We start from the raw sequence: 17,608 nt of genomic DNA, 5'->3' as shown, positions 1-17,608 counted from the left end.
TGCATCTGATCTCCAAATACTCCTATTTCCATCCCAAAGACAGCTGCAGAGGGCAAACAGCAATAGCGTGAAATGACTCGGGTCATTTTTCTCAGACCACAAACTCAGGACAGTATGGGCATTTCTCTTCTCTACCATTTTCAGACTCACAAAATGATCACACCCCTCCTATTTACTCCTCATCCAGATCTAAACTGAGAGTGTGAGCAGCAGAATTCACACACAACATTCAGCTCTACCCCATGCCAATGTGAACATAATAAACTCTGTAAAAAGCCCCTGTTTAAAGAGGAGGTGGTAAGGATTGAATCCAAGAAGGCCAAAATAATGCTGGAAGGTTGACAGAAGCTCTCTGAAAAACAAACTTTCTCTAGAATCGCTCCCATTTACAAATATGTTTGTCTTTGTGCTGCTAAATCAGGTCACAGCTTCAAACATGTCTTTTCTTCCTCATCTATGGCTCAGAAAGCCATGGCAGCAAAAATATCTCCATGGCTTTCATCTTAAGACAGTTTACCTGCTTTTCAGGCATGGGTTGGTCCTGCTCAAGTGGTCACTCATATCTCCAGATTTGCACTGCATGTATGGAAGGAAGAGGGAACTGTGATTTTATGTGGAAATGAAGCTCCAAACGATATAAAATTCAAAAGCCCCTGCTCAGCAACATAAAATATCCACTAAGCAATAAAAATGTCTACAAAGTCCAGTTCAAACTTTCACAGGCCTAGACTGGTCTGTGAAAGTAACTTCTAACAGCATCGCCATTCCAATAAAACAATTATGTTTGTCATTCTTGACAATAAAGGGTAAGAAACAAAAATTTTATGACAGTATTAGCTTCATTGTGATACTAATTCCCACAAGATTAATGGAATAAAATACAAAATCAATTTATTCAGATTAATTTACCCTCATTTTCTTCTTTTACACACAAAATAGAAAGACTTCTATAAATTAATTGAGCTATTTATTCTACAAAAGAGAGAGAGGGACATGCTTGCTGGCAGTATTTTATGAACCTGAAAGGTAATGGGGCCCATAAAACTCTCTGACGCTTGTGTTTGCGCTTCACAAAATTAGAGTCTGTGCCTCATACCTGAAGTGTCAAAAAGCCTTGTTTCTTTTGCCTGATTCATCTACCAAGGAAATTTGCTGCTCACAAGAATTTCTTTCATAGCTTTTTACTCCTTTCTCTTTAAAAAATAACAGAGTTTAAGTTCCCCGAGGTACTAAGTCTTTTATCAAAGGCAAAAATAACAGCTGCATTATGCTCATCCTACAAAAAAAAAAGCATGCCACGATCACTTTTTTTCAATGTTATTGAAAACATACATAGAAAGCGCACTGATGTTTAGAAACATACTGTTAGTGTAAGATCGATATTCTTCATGGAAAAATGAGATTCATCTTACAGAAATCTGCTTTTTTATAAGTACAGAAACTAATCAGGCAATGGAGACAAAAATCTACTATAAAATAAGGCTTATGCTGTATATATGTGTACTTTAATAACTTCACACAGAATCACTCTCTAAAAAAGACATTTTAGGAAGAAAATATATTAATTTCCAGTATTTGTATAAGTTCCACATAGAGATGAAAAAGATTTCAAATGTTATAGCACACTGAATTGAGCAGAAAACCAAAGCACATTTTAAGATTGATACCTCAAAACTACCTTTATAAATGCAGCTGGTTTCAAAAAAAAAGCTGTACACCTAATTTCAACAGAAGAAGAAATATCAAATAAAATAATCAGAGAGATTTGAAAAAGGTAAAGATAGAGTTTGGTAGATACGTTGACAGCATTTGCATGAATTTTAGAAGTGGAAGCTCTTCTATTGTTATCTTCACTGGCTCAGACACTCATGCAAATTCCCAGTGTGTTGGTTCACCATTAGTCATCTTAATCCAAGTTCAAGAAAAAAAAAAAAAAAAAAAGAAATAGTCTTCTTTTTTCACCATTAATTCTCTTTCATTATCTGCAATTGATTTAAAAGGAGTCTTTTCAACTGTTTACAGACAATAAATCATTCCTCATCTTGTGTGTTTAAACCTGCTCAAATTCTTTCTTCTCAGGGACTAAAAATTCTGTTCATTTTCCTGGAATAATACAAACTGCTAATATATGTAGGTTTTAAATGTATCAAGCAACGTTCTTTCTGCCTCAGTATAGTCCAAACTACTTTCAATGTGAAAGAAAATACATTCTTAGAGTTGTCACTATTGTATTTTATAGAGCTAAGAACTGCAACAGTGGATGAACCTCCTGGCCAAGATCCCTGTTACGTCCGCACAGCTACTGAATGAGTTAGCCAGTACACATTCTATAAGATCTGGATTTTCCTGCCTCTCAGCCAATATACTACCAACGTTGGGAACTGACATTTTGACAGTTTGTAACAGCTTTAATTCCTCCACTACGGCAGTTCTTGCATTAAGCACAAATAGAAGTGGACGTTCTGACTTTCAGCAGGCAGTTTCCTGACTAGCAGTAACGCTTCAGACTCAGGTGCCTCTGCAAAAGACAAAGAGAGAGAAGGCTGGACACAGAATCCACTACCTGAAAGCAAGCACTCAACCCAGCTCGGCTTTCTTTAAATGATTTTCAGCCATAGACATATCTCATATCCTATAAACCAATAAAGCTATCTTACAGTCCTAGAAAGAACTGCTGTTACCAATATTTAAATAGTTAAGCATTTTTATCTAATTTTGGAGGAAAGACTCGCAGAAGAAAAAAATTTCATTTATTCACCGATCAGACTACTCCTAAATAAACAAAATTACTCCTTTCAAAAATTCCAGACAAGATATAAATTAACCAATGTGATACATTTTTTTTTTTCCAAGGAGGCAAAACTAAAATGGATGAACCAGAGTATCATGTGGTTTTCTCACATGTGCATCCCTGCATTTAAACATCAGTCAGTCCTGGGATGTAGGTAAGAGGAAAAGTAACCAATACAAAAACAAGCCTGTGTGAATTCACAAGTGTTCATTTTTTAAGGACAGAATTTTCTCTGACAGTCACCTGTCACATAGTCTTACCTGATTTGAAAGGCCCTCTGTTGACTTTTAAAGAAATCCTGTCAAAGTCTGCAAATCAAAGTTAAAGTCCAACTTCCAATTCAAGATGTCAGTAAGCAAAATTCAAAATTTTACTTCCTCTATTACTTCTTTAAATTTATCTTTTTTTCTTCTGAGGTTTCCATATTACCTTCCATTTGAGAAAAAAAAAAAAAAAAGAAAACAAATCAACCAAAAATAAAACAGACAAAAACCAAAACATACTACTAAACTCATGGCACTATCTCCGCTCTTCAGGGAAAAAAAAATGAGCAAATTTAGGGATGTGGGAAAAAAATGTTAAGTTGCTAGAGCGCTACATCCCTATAATATGCATTATAGAAATATACACTGAGAAGAGTAAAGCAGAAATTAAAACAAGAACATGGAATTGGTCAAAAGCGTACAAGTTTGACTTTACAGGACAGGTCTGAAATTTTCATTCCATGTGCTTTATGTGACCATGCCTTTCAGACAAAGGACAAAATCAGCTAGCACTGGTTTAAGTTCTAGTTTCCTGCCCATCCACTTATAAGAGAGCTGTTCCTGTTTCACAACTGGTAAAATGTATCTTATCCAGCCAAAACAGAGGTGTCCTTTGTCACAAAAACCATGCATGACCTGACTAATAGTAATATGCATCTTAAATGCAGACACGCTTGTCATGACAAGTGATGTATACTCATCATATATACTAAGACTCTCTAGCATTTTTGCAACTTAAAATGTTTTTTCAAATTACATGCACTGAAACTGAAAACATTTTTTCTCAACAGTTCAGTTCTAACCCTCTGTGCACAGTCATATCCATTGCTTTAATATACTTTTAAAATAATTTAGAATGACAGAAGAAAAATTAAACTGCAATATTCTCTGTGCACTGCCAGTTTACTAAGCTCTAATAAGGTACACACATGCAGGCGTACAGCATGCCTTATCACAGAGTTTATAATTGGGCTCAGAGAACCCGATGCATGTGAAAGAAAAACAACCAAGCCCAATTCTCAAATCTCTGCAGATCTAGCAGTTGGGAGAAAAAGTCTCTACACATATATCAAGTTAATTTGTCTGAGAAGTCAGTGGCAAACCGTGACTCACATAGCTGTACTTGTCAGACTTAGTAACAGAAAAGCACTTCAGAAAGTGGCAAGACAAACAGCATGGCCAATTCACCTGACCTCAGATAAGAAAAACAAGAAAATAAAATTGAAAAATATAGAAAACTAATATTGGGACTCTATGCCAACAGGGAGCACTAAATTCTAAAAGAAGCTCTCAAGAAGAAAATGGACAGGAGTTATTACAAGCAGTGAAAGAAAAGACAGTGAAATATACTGGGAATGTGCTCTAATAAGATAATGTAGGAAACATTTCCTTGAGTTCTACAAATGCAGTTTTTGATGGAGACAAAAAACCTCCTCTAAATTTCAGGGAACTAACTAAAAAAATGAGATAGATAGATAGGTGCTCCATTTTATTTTGCATCCGTGCTTATGTTAAAATATCAAGAGGAAAACATTAATTTCATTCTGTGAAACTGAGGATTCTAAAGGACATCCTTTTCCTCTATACAGAGATGAATTATCTGAGAAAATATTAGGCAATGGTTCTTAGTATTACGTATGCTCAATACAATGTCAGTCTTATGAAGTCAATGTAACACTTCTGCCAAAGAACATACTGGTTTACCTATATTGCTGTCAAATGTCAAAATGGGAAAAGATAAGCATTAAGCTGTTTCATAGGAATTGCTTTTGAAATGCCACCAACTCAAGTATTATAAATGGTTTTTAAACTAATTCATTGGAATTGTATCTGAAATACCTCAAATCCATTTATCGTAATTACAAGTGGCAGTTCATGCAACTTATCATCCTAAGAGTTCACAGCAGCACTTTACAGAACTCATGCAAAAGCCCATATAACACCATAAACTGCTAAAAAGTCTCTCCGGTAAGGCGTTCTAAAGAAGACAATATTAGAAAATAATTACATTTATAGACAGGATTAAGGTAGAGATCTCTAGATATACAGGCAGCACAGATTTAGCCACCAGTTAAGAGAAAGAATGTCCATGAAGATATATACCACGGAAAAAGGAGAAAAGCAGCAATATATTCCTTGAACAAAAACATATTGATAAAAGAATGAGGTATAGAAGGCAACAAATCTCTCCAGATGAAAAGGACTGTAAAAACAGCAATTACACTGAAGAACGTAGAATTGGAGGAACCTCCTGGGTCATAAAGCCCAATATCCTACCAAAAATAACCCCACAACAAACTTTTTTCATACCTAGCTTTCATTTTCCAGGTGAGGGAGAAAGAAGGGCAGGAGGAGTTCAGAGGGTGGCACTTTAATACTCAGTGCAATTCATATCTGCTCTTATATTCAAGGCAAGCGTTTCTAGTCTTCTTTGCCCCTGCAACTTCCTTTATACATGTACACATTGTTCACCTTCAAACCTTTTCTTACCTAAATTGGTAGTAGATGAAGGTGATTCAAATGTTTTACACACACTGTAAAGGTTGCACGGTGCAAGTGTGTTTAATATTGCTTCATGTGGAAGAGGCTTAAAAAAATGAGAAAAAGAATGGTAAAGCTGATAACCTTTGGTACACTCATCTAAAATTCACCTAGTTTCCAACTTTTTAGGGAAAGGCAGTATTTTTAGAGTGCCCAGAGTGTGAAAACACTGGCAATAAAACTGGAGAATTTACAGTAAGACATGTTTCGTAAAAAATGTTCAGGATACAAGCTGTTTGGAAAGATGTCTTCAGAAGATCCCAGTAATTTATGCCAACTACATCCCTCAATTTGTACAAATCCTTTGCTGCAGTAGTTCAATCTTGACCTACAGTCTTAATGAATCTGTATCACAAGCCTATTTTTCTACCATTTTTTTTTCCCTACAGAAATCCTGAACCAGTTACTTGGCATTAAACATTTTAATATTAAGTGTGGACCTTGAAAATAAAATAAGCAACATTCTAAAGATGCTGTAACGAAGGATTGGATTAATGTGATAACGTACATGTTAAAATCTTATTAAGTTGTCTGATCTGCTTTATAGCTAACAAAGACAAGCACTTCTGCAGCACAATTTACCTCAAACTACATCATTTATCTAAAACAGGTCATATGAACTGCACTGCAAAAATGTCTATGTTTACATTGACTTTAAAAGGAGATTAGGGTAAACAGAGATGACTATACAGCATAAATCTAAGGTGAGGAAAGACCAGTCCTGTCCAGATCAAATTGAAACTACTTGTCAGCCACTTCTTTTAACCTATCAAGATCTGCGTTCCAGAACATATATGGTTAGTTTTTTTTCTAACTGGAGCTCATAACTTAAAAGGAAAATATATCTGAAAATTCTTTAAAATTATATCTTAAAAGAATCATTATTGTAGGTATTAAAATGTACAAAGACATGTTAGGTCAAATGCCTTACAGCCAGTAATTTCAGGGAAATTACTACCTTTAACTAAAACTCAGTGACAATAATGTTTAAAGCCTCTCAGTTTTTTTTAAATATTGATGTGTTTTTTACTGAGCACATATACACACAAGCACATGTATGCCTTCATCTTTAAATTAATGTTCAATAAAGCACTACTGACAGTGTATACTGAGAAAGCTCTGGAACATTTTTCTGATATTTTTCAATAAAATGATCTTGAATATTAAGTCAGATTATTACACTAGTTCAATTAAGAAAATGATTTTATATTTTTATGATTCAAGCCTATATAAAAAAGTACTTTGGAATTTGCTCACTCCACAAAAAATAATAGAAAAAGCCACATTTCTTTTAGGTTGCACGGAAGAAAATTGTCTATTCAAGGTATAACTAAATATAAAGTCCATTTTGCTGCAAAACAATGAGAAACTGGTGAACCATTTCAGTAACACCATAGAACCAGTAACAGGCAATCTCTCATAATATCTGTTACACTCATATTTAGTTTGATTTAAAACAAGAGAGCAAAAGTCATAGACTGGTTTGGGTTGGAAGGGACCTTTAAAGGTCATCTAGTCCAACCTCCACCGCCATGGGCAGAGACATCTTCCACTACATCAGATTGCTCAAGGTCCTGTCCAGTCTGACCTTGAACCCTTCCAGGGATGGGGCATCCACAACTTCTCAGGGCAACCTGTTCCAGTGCCTCATCATCCTCATCATAAAAAATGTCATTCCTTACGTCCAGTCTGAATTCACTTTCTTTCAGTTTAAAACCATTGCCCCTTGTCCTGTCACTACAGGCCTTGGTAAAACGCCTCTTTCCATCTTTCTTATAAGCCCCCTTTAGGTACTGGAAGGCTGCTGTGAGGTCTCCCCAGAGCCTTCTCTTCTCCAGACTGAACAGCCCCAACTCTCTTGACCTTCCTTCATAGGAGAGGTGCTCCAGCTCCCTGATCAATTTCCTGGCCCCCCTCTGCATCTGCCAGAAGTCACTGTTACTATAGCATTTCAACATTTCAGCTTGCAATTGAGCCATGTAACAAAAAGTGCAGGAGCTCAGCTTAAACCCACTTCTATCAGCTGGCTAAGCTGTTCTGCCAAACTTTGGACTGGTGCAGCTCAACGGAAAAATTAAATAAAAGGGATACTGACACCTGAGAGTATGGAAAGTGATACAGGCATCAGGGGTTAACAGTATCTCCTATTGTCAGTGTATCATCTCATAGTATACATTTGTCAATATCAGAGTTGTAAGAAAATTAGAAAAAAAAAAGTGTTCTAAGAGCAAAGGTGAAAGCCACCATAAATTAAACTATGATTAACAAGAACACAATAAGAATTCTCTTTTACTTTTTGGTAGACTTCAGAAACCAAAATTCCTTTTTCATATGTAATAATTTCTCATTTCTGTAAGAATTAAGGATCTTTCTCTCAGACTATGCAGCCCTGTCAGCTAACAGAACCAGTGAGTTCTACTGCTGTGCTTGAGTACAGTTGGTCACCACAACTCTTCTCTACAACAGATGAAAAATCAGGAATCAGTCCATCCAACATAACTTGCCATTTGAAATGTTACCGATCTCCTAGGCATTCTGCTCTGGGCTTTTACTTTTACTTTTTAGTACACAAAATACAAACAGAGCACATCTGTTAACAATGTTCTGGAATTAACCTCCACACAAAACAAAAACAGAGATAGTCCCAGTTTGGACCTTCAAAACACCAAACCCAACAACGGGGTCATAGCTCAAATTGCTACTTTCAGTCACAGGCAAAGACAGAAGGAAGCTTTATTTTGCCAGGTATGTGATCCTAAAAATATCCTAAGGTTCTGCCCTGTTAAAACACTCTCCTGTTGGAAGAGCAGGAGATGCCAGTGGTGAAGGGTTCTTCAAGATAAAGGTCAGCTGAAAGCATGCATTAACCCGGGCTGCAAGAGAACAAGGTAGAGAACATCAAAACTGAAAATAAGTCATAGCAACCTACAGTCTTGAAGGAATTTGTAACCACAAGAAAAATAGTAGCTAGATGTAGTTCATGTTTTCTCCAACAGCAGCATATCTTTTGGCAAAACAAATAACATTTTGTTCTAGAGAAGTAACTTCCTTATTGCTGTACTGAGCCGCAGGCACTTAAAAGAAGTGCCAGGAGACACAAAATCGGGGGTGATACTGAATAACTACCTGCTACTCAGGAAAGAGCCAAAGGGGCTGTTGCATAGTGACTCCTTTGAAAAACAGTCAGTTATGATCCTCACCCCAGAGTTAGATGAGATACTTTCCTGTTATCTGACAGCACTGAAGTATTTGAAGAAAGGTGTCAAAAGAAGCAGTCCATCCAAAGAATGAAATAAGAAACAAGCCACAATGTCTTTAGGAGATCAACAGACAATCACACGAATGCAAAGCCTTCTACCATTACACTTGTGATTCTTTTACTCTAGCCAAAGTCCATTTATTCAAAAACATGCACAACACCTTTGAAATAGACCTCTGCATGAAAAATACTGGAAAATCTACTCTAAATATGGTTCATATATTTTCAAATAGTCACTGCATAACATTTTCCTATTTGCAGGGCTAACATAAAAGCATATCCATGAAGAGATGACTTCTCAAAACATTTACAATAAGTAATTTCACCAGCCATCTGTGTAAAAAGCAGTGTAACTTCCCTTTAAACAGAGAAACAAATCCTATTCAAACCCTCAGTCCCACAGCAGAACAACACACCTGGTCAAATATGAGCCTAAGGATGAACACATTCTGCTCTGAATGTAGTAACAAAGAATACACAGACAAGGAAGACTGTGGTTAATCGATGCCACCTAGATCTGCCTAGGTATTTGACACTTCTCTACATAGTTCAGTATCCAAGTGCATTTTTGAGTCACTGACAGCATTCGAGGCATACCTCTAATAAACATTATTTGGAATGCCAGATGCTGGACTAGCTGTTGATGTGGGTTTTTTCACATAATAGCCTTATGGTTAGAGCACTAAGGCGGTACTAAATTACATCTAAAAACCGAGAGATTTCATACCCTTAGCTTCTAGTAAAGAAGAATGAGTGGGAAAATACCCACTCATAAGGCTAATCTCAGTGAAAGACTTACTACTACTTCTTCAATGCAGTCAATAAGCAAAGAAAGATTAATGGGGCCCCAGTAGAAGAAGATACCATCGAGCCCATGTTTACACACTTGTCTAGAGCAGTGGGGCTCTACTCCATGCTCCCAATACTGTTTTCATAGTTCATGGTACGAACAACCCAGTACATTGCAAAAACAGAGACAAAAAGCAAGTCAAAGAGGTCCCAATCTCTCTCCTATCAATGCTACTGCAAGACATGGAAGAGTCCTTTGCCACATATTTAATTTAAAATATCCATTTCTTTCTAGTTCTCCCTCCCATCCTCTTTCCCATTATATCCACCTATATCAGCGGTTATACTTGCAATGGAAGTTAAGAGTTACCAGAATTCAAATACATTCAAGAAATTGTAAATGGTGTTTACTCAGCCTTAAAGGGTTGAATTCAACATTAAAAGCAATAAGAAGACATTTCTTATGTTGATGCCCACAACTTCTATGTATTACATCATCCGGACAGCCGACAACATAACTGGTGAGAAAATCTCAATGTCAGTTTGGTACTCACAAGCAAAGGTACTCAAAGCACTGGTTTTAATTCAAAAAACAAACCTTCTTAAAAAGGAGCAGCTGAGATGTTATATAAAGAGACAAAATTGTAATACCTTGTTTTTCTTATTTAATGTCGTAAAAGTATTATTTTTTACTCCTATACACAAACTAGACTGAAAAAAAAGTCTGAATAATGATAGTTGCTCTATATGTCACATTTATTCTGTGAGCAGAGTTTGGGTAAAATACAAGCACTGTAAATCTTGCAGAAAACATAACAAAACAAATACAAGGAAAAAAATTTTTTACAGTAAGGGTGATGAAACATTGGAACAGGTTGCCCAGAGAGGTGGTGGATGCCCCATCCCTGGATCATTCAAGGCCAGGTTGGATGAGGCTCTGAGCAACCTGATCTGGTTGAAGATGTCCCTGCTCCTTGCAGGGGGGCTGGACTAGATGACTTTTAAAGGTCCCTTCCAACCAAACTATTCTATGGTTCTAAAATTACAGATCAGTTGGAACGATTAAAAAAAAGATCTTTCTTTTTCATTTACAAAAAACAGAGAAAGTGATCTGAATGATAAAGGATCAGTAACAGGAGCAGTAGACCTTCATTCAGAGATGACTTGTGTGCATCCAACATAAATCAGCAGTGAACATTTATCATCTAAGAGCTGTTCAGTAGCCAATGCGTGATGCTATGGTAGCTCCTGTTAGAGGTGTCCAGAGACTGTCATCCCTGCTGGCAATCTCTAACAGCATAAGAGAACAATATGATCTAGAGACCATAGTAGTCTATGTCATCCAGACAGAAAGCAACTCCAGAACAGGATGATGAAAAGGTATTTCTCAAATTAGTAGTATCCACCCAATGTATAACAACAGGATCTCAATTTAAGGTGAGGTCAATATAACATTTTTCATAGGAATCATCTGCATTTTGCATGGTAACATGCAAAATCTTTGAGATGCTTGGGGCTTGATTTTTCTGCTCAACAAATTCCACAGATGTAAGCAGCGGACTGCAGAATCAACCATTTAATATCACCTACCAGTATTTCATCATTACAACGTTCTTATTTTGTACTCTGCAATCAAAAGAAACAATGAATTGGGAGAATATTTTCTCTTTCCATTTCTTATTACTGTGAAAGAACTTGCACTTACAATGCAGAACTGTAGAGTTATGGGAAATATTTTGCATTTGGAGTTTTAGATTCTTTTTTCCTAGTACTGTCACCATTTAGTCAGCATAAATACTGGGCCTCATATTGCTCTCTTCCGTACACAATATTTAAAACAAGAACGTGAACTTTCCAAGTACCATTCCATTTTTCAAAAAATACATTTCCTTGTCCTTAGAAGTATTACCTTAACAGAACAGTAAAACTTGTAATGCCACAGGGGTCTAATGCTCTATTCCTTATGCTTACAAAACAGTATAAAATAAGGAAAGCCAAAAGTTCATAAGAACCACAACTTTGCTAAAGCTGAATCACGTTGTTTAAAAAGTCACCATTTACATAAAAAAGCACCTCAGTATTTACAGCAAAGCCAAGTGAATAAATGCACTAAAAAAGATATTCCGAATCAAAACCATGTTATTTAGATTTCTGATATTGCATGCAGCTGTGACACCACATAAAATTTCCTTAATTTGACCAAATTTTCTAACATGGAAATATGTAAATCCCAGTTACACAAGGAGAAAAAAAAATTAAAAAATTCAATGTACCTTTACAATATAAAATAAGTAACTTAAGGAATTCACTGAACGTAGTTCCACTGGTCTACCACTGTTCATTAAACACGTATGTGCAATACATGTCTGGGATGCTAAAATGTTACAACTCCCCTAATTCTCAATTGCCATTGAAGGTGGTCACCAGGAGAGCCTTCTGAGATAGTTTACTTAACAGAAGCATCAGTAAATGTAAAAACAAACTCCTTGGTGGTCACATCAACGACCATTAACAGCCTATTTCTACTGCTTCATTTTTGCCTTCTCCTGTTGAGAACCTACCATATTAGAGCATTTTTCTTCAGGAGGAGAATATTACATTATATTTATCACTATAGCAACTAATCTAATTGATTTGATGCAGGTTTCTCTTCCACCATAGGATGGAGCCACTATCCCTAAATATAATCTAAACATTTAAGAAAGAAAAAATGATCAGTTTATCATTTTACCTTGTGAAAGAGAACATAATTGGGCTTCAGAAATCAAAGTATAAATGAAAGGCTAGTGGACTGCAGATAGACATCCAGAACACGCTTTATAAGTATGTTTATCTATGTCGTGTCGAAACCAGGACAATCTGTCAAGTCGAACTCAAGAGTATGGTGTTTACTGGTTGCTCCTAGTAATAGGGATGACCATTATACAACAAATACATTCCCAGAAACAGATTCACTAAGTAATTAGGAGAAATGGAAGAAGAATTCATATCACTGATTCAGGAATAAGCTTTGTCAGACCAAGAGATTAAAAATGAAAATAACCAAGGTAGATCAAAAGTTTTATTTATGGTGCTAAAAAAAAAGGAAATGCTTAAAAGTTCTTTTTTTGAGTTGCAGTGTTTGATGTAAATATAGTAAAATAATATAGTGAGAGACAATCAGATACAAGGTTCCTGTAATTACTTTAATAACATGCTAAACTGTACTGTTTTTTTACAGACTTCTGCTTGATATCACATATTTAAGTTGGTATACTTCAACATACCTGAATATAAGGTTGTGGAAAAATACAGAACACCTTATATTGTCAAGTTCTTTTCTTTTACTTCCTAATAAATATGGCAAGGCTGTTATTCTTAAAACATAACTGACACTGCCCACCCCCCCCAGTTATGTTTTTCTTCAAAAAATAAGGTATCGGATGACAAAAAAAAAGACTGAATAAACCCTAAATGATTTAAAAAAAAAATCATAAAATTTGCAGTACTACTTTACCTAGAAAGAGTTTCACATTTTTTCCCTGATTTTTAAACATCTTCACCCTTTCTACAGTGCAAAAACATTTTTTGCAATTTTTCAAATACTACCACTATAGAACTGTTCATGGTGCTTCATTAACATTCGGAATTGCAGCTGTCAAGTCGGTGAAACATTACATAAATGGTGGAGTGTTTTGACACTGCATATTTTAAGCTGCATGGTGCTTTTCAGCACTATATGGAATGAAGAGCGTACTACACGTTTGAGGAACACCATCTACACTGGCTGAGAGAATTAATTAGAAACTGGTCATCTAAGCACATCAGAAATTGCCTTCATATTATGAGCAAAGATTTGCATTGATCAGCATTGGTAAACAATGCAGGGGGAAAAAAAAAAGAACAATATATAACTATTCAAAGGGACAACTTCATTCCTTAGAACAGAACATTGTCAAACCTCTCACAGCTGAATATAAATAATTTTTGAGGTGTCAGAGTTTACAGTTAACTCTTTCTGAGGCTATGTTGATAGAAGATAGCTGCACAGAAGAACTCTTATCTTCTCATAAAAAGCCTGGGACCCTCCAGACATTTCTAGCACAAACTTAATAAAATATTTCCTATTACTAATATCCAGCTGAATTCCCTTTACACTTGAACTATTAATCTCGTAATATGCATTTACTGAGTCACTTATCTCCCAGTATGCACATAAATTCTTTTAAATCTAAGTATGTTGTTTTGCATACATACCATACATTAGCACATTGAATATAGCATTATGTACAAAATTAAATTAATTAAAAGGGTGGTCTCTTTGACATGATTTTTCATGAGAAGTGTAATGCAAACTGTGCTAAATTGAAAAAAAATAACTAAAAAATACTTTATGCTTTTTGGAATAAGCCTCTTTCACTGTTGTCAGTACAGAAAGTCCCTGTAACATGCAAAAAAAAAAAGTGAATTAAAGGTTCTCTTAGCCAATTAGAATCTTGTCTCAGGAAAAAAAAAAACAAACACAGAAAAAAAGGAGAACATAATACGGTTGAAGGGAATGGAATAGAGGGTTAAGAAATGCAGCAGGCATGCTCCTGAAAATCAGAATCCATTTCCTATTCATCATAACCTGCACCTATTACAGCTCAACAAGACAAGCCTAGTGCAAAGTCTTTTATGCTGTAGCTAATGAAAGGAATATGCACTATAGGTAAATTACAGACCACATTCAGCTCAGGCTGGGAAAATACAGTGTAGATTCATTTCGGCAAAGCTGTGCAGGTCCCTCCTGATAAATTACATATTTTTTTTATTATTGCACAGAAACTGCTTTTTCTATTCTCTGTGAAAGATTCCCACTCTGGTACTACAGACAAACTTGCATTCCCGAGAAGTATGGGCATTAGCTGTATTTATATTACATAACTGTTTGAAAATGACTTGTCCAGAGCAGAAAAATCAACAAGAAAAAATAAAGACCTTTAAAAGTATTAATAGTCCAGGCACTTGATTCTTACAGATACCTTATCTGCAACTCAGTGTGATTAATGGACAATCTATTAAGCCTGACAAAGAATATACAGAACTCTACCGATAACGTGTGATACAGCTCTAAAACTGATAGCATGGGTTTCCTAAACTGCTGAGGAGATGCTAAGGAAGTGGCGGGGTGTTCCAATCCAATTTCACAGTCAGAGAATCACATATGATCCCAGTGATGTGAAGACATCTGTCACTTGACTAAGTATGTGCTTCCTAAAGAAACGAACATAAGCAAAACAGCTCCTGTTCATGGAACGTGGATGGAGGCAGGAGATTGTGTACGTGGAGGGAGCAGTCTAGGAGAAAGCCTGATAACAAACAGTGAACAGTGGGTCACGGTTACTACCACTAAAAAGTTTGTTCCTAAAATCCAACAGATGTTTCTGTTTGGACTGGAAATGCCACATCTACAACCTCAGTACATCTCATGCTCCCAAGAAGCAGCAGTATTAAGGTGTCGCTCTACCTGCTTTACCATGGGGGGAGATGTGTGGAGGTGGCAAGTCCAAGGCACAATACCTACTCCTGCCAGCTTCAGAGCTTGGCCTTTGCCAGAAGTGTTACGTCAGACGAGAAGGCCATGGATTTACGCCCAGCAAAAGCACCAGGACAAATATGTACTTACTGCAGTAAGCGATTAGGAGACTAGCCAGGATCATGATAGCCCAGAAAGTTGAGGACATGTTTGGCAAGGCGTTGGCATCTTTCTTACTGCTTCTCCTGGGAGATGGAGCCATTGAAGCCACTTCCCCGGTGGGGGGGAAAGTCAGACAGTTTCACCAGCCAGCTCTCCCCTCGACTGATGGCCTTTCTCCACGTGTAATCCTCAAGGAAGGCATCTTCCACCGACCCCGCGGTTCGTCAGCAGCAACATGGTCCTGCTGCAGGAATCATCTTCCAGCCAGAAAGCCAAGGCGACTCTAAAGCGTCCAGGACTTGGGCGCAGTGGCGGCGGCCAGCTCTCGCCCTGTGCCTCTGGTGAGATTCGCTACCGTGGTGGGTTTTACTGGGACTCGGATGCCTGGCGTGGTGCCGAGCTTTGAAGATGTCCCACGAACGAGCCTCTCTTTATATCGTTTTCCGTTCCTGCCTTAATTCGCAGAAGTTGTTCCGCTCGCTGTCCTCTCCCCTGCCTCCTCCCGCGCAGGCCGGGGCCCGGGCCCAGGCGGTGCTACCGCAGGAAGGCCTCTCCCGCCCACCCCCCCGCCGCTCTAGGGCGACCCCCGCTCAGGCCGCCGCCGCCCCCCAGCCCAGGGCAGCATGGCCGCGGGCGCAGAGGGGCGAGGGCAGCCCGCCGTGGCCACCGCCGCCCGCCCGTGGGGGAGGGCTCCGCCTGGCAGCTCCGCGGGGCGAGGGCGATCCGCGCCCCAGCCCAGCACCCGCGGGAGAGCGGGGGGCGGCGGTGCCCGCCAACGGCCGAGGACGCCGGCGCGGACAGACAGCCCGGCCCGGCGAGCGGAGGGGCGCCCCGTCCCCAGCGGCGAGTCCAGCCTGATCTCCGCTCCCGGCCGGTCCTGCGGGCTCGACGGGGCGGAGGCGCGAACGGCGGCCGGGATACTTTACGAGGAGGGTCGGCGGCGACGGCGGCAGCAGCAGCAGGTCTCCTCCTCTCCCCGCGCCGCCAGCTCCGCTCTTAGGCTCTGCCGCTAGAGCAGCGCTGGCCCTTCAAGTAAAAAGAAGGAGGAGGAGGAGGAGGAGGAGGAGGAAAGGGGGGGACGGCGGTCACGCCCACAGGTGAAGAGCGCACGGAGCGGTCCTTCCCCCGGCGCCGCGACACCTGCGCGTCCCCGCCGGAGGAGCGCTCCCGCCCGCCCGGCAAACGTCGCCCGCACCCCCGCACCTGACCCCCCGCGCTGCCGCCGGTGCCTCCTCCCCCGCTGCCAGCGGCGGGTTTAACCCTCGGCGGCGGGGAGGGAGAAGCCGTGGGGGAGTTCTCCTCGCTGCAGCCTTGCGGGGGGTGCGGGCCGGAGGGGCCGAGGGGCGGAGCGGGATGCGTCCTGCGGCTCTGCGGGGGCAGAGGCAGCTCCAGACCCCGCGTCCACCCACGGCCTTCAGCGGGGAGGCGGCGCGGAGGAGCCGCCGGGCGCGGAGGGGAAGGGGAAGCGGGGGGTGCGGCGCCCGCCCGGAGACCCCTCGGGGCGGCTTTGCTTTCGGCTGGGACCGAGTTTCGGCGGGAGGAGACGGGGCGCAGGAAGCCTTTTCCCGCGCCCTCACCTGCGCGGCGCGCACCCGGGTCTCCGTGGTGTGTTCTGTCCTGACACGGCCGCAGCTGTTGCGGGAATGGTTCCTCCCTCGGCGTTGATCCGCAGCCCTCCCCAGGGTTGCTGGCACACCGTCTCTGTCGCTGGAGTGGCAGGGACACATCGATGTGAGACCCAGTTTAGAGGGCTCCAGTCCACGTGAACGCCAGGAGCCTTCGTGGTGCTGATAAAAAACTGAAATGTTTTGAGAGGAACCAAGTAGTTGAGCTTTTCTGTTCATATTCTCCATAGCAATGCCCTCAGTATATTGAGTTCTGCAGAAGGCAGTCACGTTCCGAGTACAGGCAGGATTGGCCGACTGGAAGAGGAGCTTGGTCACAACGCATCCCAATTGTGTCCTCCTGTGTTTTGCTTGCATAATAAAAACACTATGAAGAATCAGACCCATCTTCCTTCAGTAGCTCCAGGTTCGTCTGATTGTTCGCCACTTAAATATCTGGACTTAAAATTGGGTATGGATAATGCATTATTTACAAGACAAGACTGTAGGGACTTTTTTAGTACAGCTGCACTTGGCCAGATGCTTGAAGCTAACTTCAGTTTTGCACCATGACAACCTCATCAATGTAATGTCTTTGATTTCAGATCTGATTTTCTACCGGAGTAGTTTGCATCCTGAACTGGTAGGGCAGTAAGCCCATGTGTTCAGGTAGGCTTCACAGAGATGAAGCTTTAACTATCA

At 39.8% G+C, this 17,608-nt stretch overlaps 1 protein-coding gene across 3 annotated transcripts in view; it reads right to left on the bottom strand.

Moving 5' to 3' along the window:
- The window catches only part of TAFA5 (TAFA chemokine like family member 5), a 432,621-nt gene extending 416,972 nt beyond the window's left edge, over positions 1-15,649 (bottom strand). For all 3 annotated transcript variants that reach the window (XR_015257553.1, XM_086739967.1, XM_086739966.1), the window contains exon 1: positions 15,291-15,649. Coding sequence is in view for 2 of the 3 variants with exons in the window: in XM_086739967.1 (XP_086596093.1) it covers positions 15,291-15,402 (112 nt within the window). In the remaining variant the exon portion in view is untranslated. The remainder of the gene's footprint in view (positions 1-15,290) is intronic.
- Positions 15,650-17,608: the final 1,959 nt, after the last annotated feature.

This window comes from Chlamydotis macqueenii, chromosome 1 (assembly GCF_036417535.1).
Source record: "Chlamydotis macqueenii isolate bChlMac1 chromosome 1, bChlMac1.mat, whole genome shotgun sequence".
Lineage (NCBI taxonomy): Eukaryota > Metazoa > Chordata > Aves > Otidiformes > Otididae > Chlamydotis > Chlamydotis macqueenii.
This window is presented reverse-complemented; position numbering and strand designations above follow the sequence as displayed.